Raw genomic sequence first — 4,316 nt, 5'->3', positions numbered from 1 at the left:
GAGCTGCAGATCTACGCGAGTGTCCCCAAACGTTTTTAAATGCACCGTAGCTTGTAAGTGCCCAGCCGTGCTCTGATGTTTCCTTGCTGCCTTGGTAAAACAACTTAAATTGGTAAATCCAGTGTGGCTCCAAACACCAAATCGGTCAGTTGCAAGCAATAGGCATTCCCAGCAGTACAATTTGCAGCGTTTGTCAGAGGCTGTGAGCCACGGGTACCGTTCATAATTGCTCGTCTAAAAATGACGGACAAACCATTTTCCTTGCTGGGACAGGCTAACTAGCGCAGGAGTTGGGCGACCTCTTTGCACAATATCCAGCTTTTCGTGGAAGGCCCATCTTGCAAATTGTGTGGAAAGTAGTTCTGCAACAAGATCAACGTCTTCTCCTTCGGCCATTTTGAGTTAAAATGCGAGTGATAGCTCTAGCAGATGCTAATCCAATCTTTTTTTTTTTTTTGAAATCTTTATTGAACAAGTCAGGATACAATTCTCAGCAAACAGAAAAGGCGCTAATCCAATCACCGAACGCGCACGGCCAGTCTCGACGTAAGGCCTTCTAGCTAGCCCTAGTACGCAGACGAGAACAAGTCAGGATACAGGATACAGATCACGAGTCTGGCTATTGAAACCTGACTGTGCCCGTTCATTTACAGCGCACAGGGGCCTGCTCTGTTTACGGTAATCTGACGGCCCCGAGCAAGTTTAATTTACCTGGCAACACAAGCTAGCTGAAATATGATTCGTTAAAAACTCTACCAAAATAAATAAGTTATTTATCGAGTGGCTTTCAATGCTATTTAAAATAACATTGAAAGCCACTCGACTCAGTGGAAATAATATGACGTAAAGAATACAGAGAATAATTTTGTTAACATATTTATGAAAATAAAATAACAAATATATGTTATTCTCAGAAAAGTAAATTTACTTTTCTTTGAATGTTTAGGCCAGCAGAGAAGGCCTTGCTGGCCCTGAGGGTCCGCCACTGTTTTTTTTATTGTTGTACATCTGATATTTGCTCCATGTACAGCACTTTGTATACAGCGATGATTGTTTTAAAGTGCTCTCTAAATACAGTTGAGTTGAGTTGAGTTGAGTTGAGTTGAGACATTTTTCTGACCTGGCAGTTTTTTTGTTAAAGAGCATTTCACTTGCTTATAGCAATTGTATTGTTGAGATTTTATTGTAATTTCTGAGTAAAATCTGAAAGTAAAAAACACCATATCGCTACAGGTGTGTAAGCAGTGCACACTAGTTTCCAGACATTAGTATTTTATAGGCTAGTGGCTCAATCGCCCCATATGTGTCTCTAATCTAATTTTTAATTATTGTCTCTTAACTTATCACGGGATAAATAGAGCTAACCAGTCAGAGACTGTTGAGCACAGGTGTCAAACTCTTGTGCTAAAGCGCCACTCTCCTGCATGTTTTAGATGATTCCCTCCTCCAACATACTTGATTCAAATGATCAGCTCATCAGCAAGCCCTGCAGGAGCCTGATAACGATCTTGATCATTTCAATCAGGTGTGTTGGAGGATGGCAACATCTAAATTTAGATTCTAAAACATGCAGCATAGTGGCCCTTGAAACCTGTGTTGCAGAAGTCATGGCCGAGGGATGTATCATGAGCATCGCCGTTCACAGGCGCTCTCAGAAAGAAGACTATTACAGTTTCTTCGATTTTTTTTTTTAATCTAGGTTAGCAACGAAAGATTAAAAAAGAAAAGGAATATCTAAGGGTGCTCTTTGAGGTCGGGCGGCTGCATATGGACTACTGCATATGGACGACTGCATACGACTGCAAGCGGCGTGATGATCAGGTCATCACCAAAGATGATCACCTCTCATCTTTTAAATGATTGCTCATTTAAAAAAAACAACAACATCGTACTGGTAACATTTCTTTTTTGGCAACACTTTACCATAGTTAAGTCACATTACCGAGGCGTTGCACAGTACAGTAATCCCTCGTTTATCGTGAGGGTTGCGTTCCAAAAAGAACCCGTGATAAGTGAAATCCATGAAGTAGGATTTATAAAAAAAAGCAAAAAAATGTTAGAAGGATGAAATTTCAAATGTGCTGTATGTTTCACATACAGCACATTTGACAATAAAGTTGTATGTGGTACTTGATAGTCAGCTTTAGTTTTTTACAGTTATTATACAATACTGAACTATGTATACAATGCAGAGGCGATTGCTCTAAGACTGCAAGGGAAGCTCAGCTTCCCCTAAAATATCAAAAAGTAAGTGATCAAATATATGTGTGTACGTACAATTGTGTGGACATGTCATTGACTAAATATGCGCTACAACGCGCTCAACTTTTGTTCCGAATCAGCTTCTTACTGATTACGACGCGAATCTCTTCTTATTCATTCCCGCAGCTTCACCGTGCTTTAAACTGTGTGGACGCTGAGCGTCGACCGCGCGAATGCTGGGCATCTAGAGAGTTCAGTGTAGGTTGTCCCAATGCATTGAAACGAGACAGTCATTGGATAAATGCTGGTTTTGTCCTGCCCATCGGACACTCAGCGTCTCTGGGAGTCAATAGACAGTGGGCGTTTATAGGTTGGCCAGGAAGCTCAGCTTTCTGCATGATGATTGGATGATCTGTCTGAGGCTGAATCTCTTTTGATTGACAGCGAAATGAGCCAATCACCGCTCTTATGGTGAAGGCAACCTTGTCATTTTTTTGAAAAGGAACGGAGAGTAGAATTCACGTACTGTATAAATAAACGGACACATTTTATGATGTAGGCCGAAATTGAGCTTCCCCTCCTTGACAGACCAGCATCCGCCACTGATACAATGAAACCAAAGACCAAAAATTTGCAAAGGTAAATTTGGCAAGCTGTACAGAGACGAGGTGCGGAGACTGTTCACGTCAGTCAGTGCCTTAGCCAATCAGGATGCAGAATGCAATTCACTGTTTAAATGCATTAAAAAAACTGCACAAAAGAAATCTGCGAAACAGCGAAGCCACGGAAAGTGAACCGCGTTAGAGCGAGGGATCACTGTCTTGCATTAGTGAGCTATGGTGTTTCTTTTAGCAGGGAAATGGGGTGGGGGCAGTTGTGGCATGACGTGAAGCTACATTCAGATCTTGTTGGCAGGTTCAAGTCTATGTACTCCAGTACTCATGTTCTAATCATACGTGCTCTAGATTTTGCAGTACAGTCATGCCTGAGTTACGCATTTGTTCCCTTGATTAGTTTTGGATCCACTGACTGATGGCATTAAAAACTGAAGATTTTTTGTTGTTGCCAATTGCTCTCACCACAAAAAAGAGAGTGATAACTCCTGGCTGGTAAGTCAGGTTAACTACATAATGCAATACGATACCTTATGTCGGAATCTCAAGACTGGCCGATAATGCTGCGACCCGTATCCCTCGTCATCGTTGGGCCTCCCCTCTGCGTAGAAAGCTGCTAATGCTGCCAGTAAAATGGCCACTGACCACCATTTGGCCATCGCCATTGGTCTTCTCCTGTCAGGAAACACAAAACATAATTAGCCACATCACCCATTTAAAGCAAGGCTATCAATACAGTCCTGGAGATTAGATCTGTGTTTAAATCAATTACAAGGAAATAGACACGTCACCAGGAGATGAAGATTGAGGGAAGATGATGCATTCAGACAATTATAGCAAGGACTTTACCACTTAATGAGACCTAGATTCCACAGCCGAAAGCAAACATATTTATTCATACGAGTATACAAAAGAATTCACTTTCAACTTGTCCTCGGAGAACCGCTCTATTAGTTATCGCGCCACGGCAAAATAAAAGTATGTTAATTGTGGGAAACAAATGTCATGTCTCATTGAATGTCTATCAGACACATTGGTGGCGAGGGATGATATTTTCTAACACTCGCGTTTTTTCAAGAGAAAAATCGAACAGCCTGCTACCCCCAAAAAGGCACAAACAGTATATATATATACTTAACTAAGGTTGATTTCCTCTTCATTTACTCCAAAATGGATTTACTACAATGTGAAATCCGGGTTTGTTTACTTGAATTGAATTTAGGGGAAACAAAAATCTAGTTTTAGGGTCACATGGCAGGATGTTTTATCACAATACAATGATTGCACAATCATCAATTTATTGGAAGAAAACCACGTGTACTTCTGGGGACATAAAATCAACATTATATAATAACACAGCATACTGATGTTTTAACATAAATGAAACGATACATAAATTATAAACCTTGGCAAATATTGATAGTTCTAATTAGTGTCAAGCTAATAAACGTGCAGAGATGAAAGTGGACTTTTCTGAAAATTCCGGAAAAATATATATAA

At 40.5% G+C, this 4,316-nt stretch overlaps 1 protein-coding gene across 2 annotated transcripts in view; it reads right to left on the bottom strand.

The window, feature by feature from the left end:
* fstl5 (follistatin-like 5) overlaps window positions 1–4,316 on the bottom strand; it is a 137,227-nt gene that overhangs the window by 112,636 nt on the left and 20,275 nt on the right. For both annotated transcript variants that reach the window (XM_019887445.1, XM_019887446.1), the window contains exon 2: window positions 3,347–3,491. In XM_019887445.1, coding sequence (XP_019743004.1) covers window positions 3,347–3,481 — 135 coding nt within the window. In that variant the 5' untranslated portion in view covers window positions 3,482–3,491. The remainder of the gene's footprint in view (window positions 1–3,346; window positions 3,492–4,316) is intronic.

Source organism: Hippocampus comes, unplaced genomic scaffold (genome assembly GCF_001891065.2).
Source record: "Hippocampus comes isolate QL1 unplaced genomic scaffold, H_comes_QL1_v1.1 scaffold202, whole genome shotgun sequence".
NCBI classification, from domain to species: Eukaryota; Metazoa; Chordata; class Actinopteri; order Syngnathiformes; family Syngnathidae; genus Hippocampus; species Hippocampus comes.
Note: the sequence above shows the minus strand (reverse complement) of the source record. Positions and strands in the feature narration are given on the sequence as shown.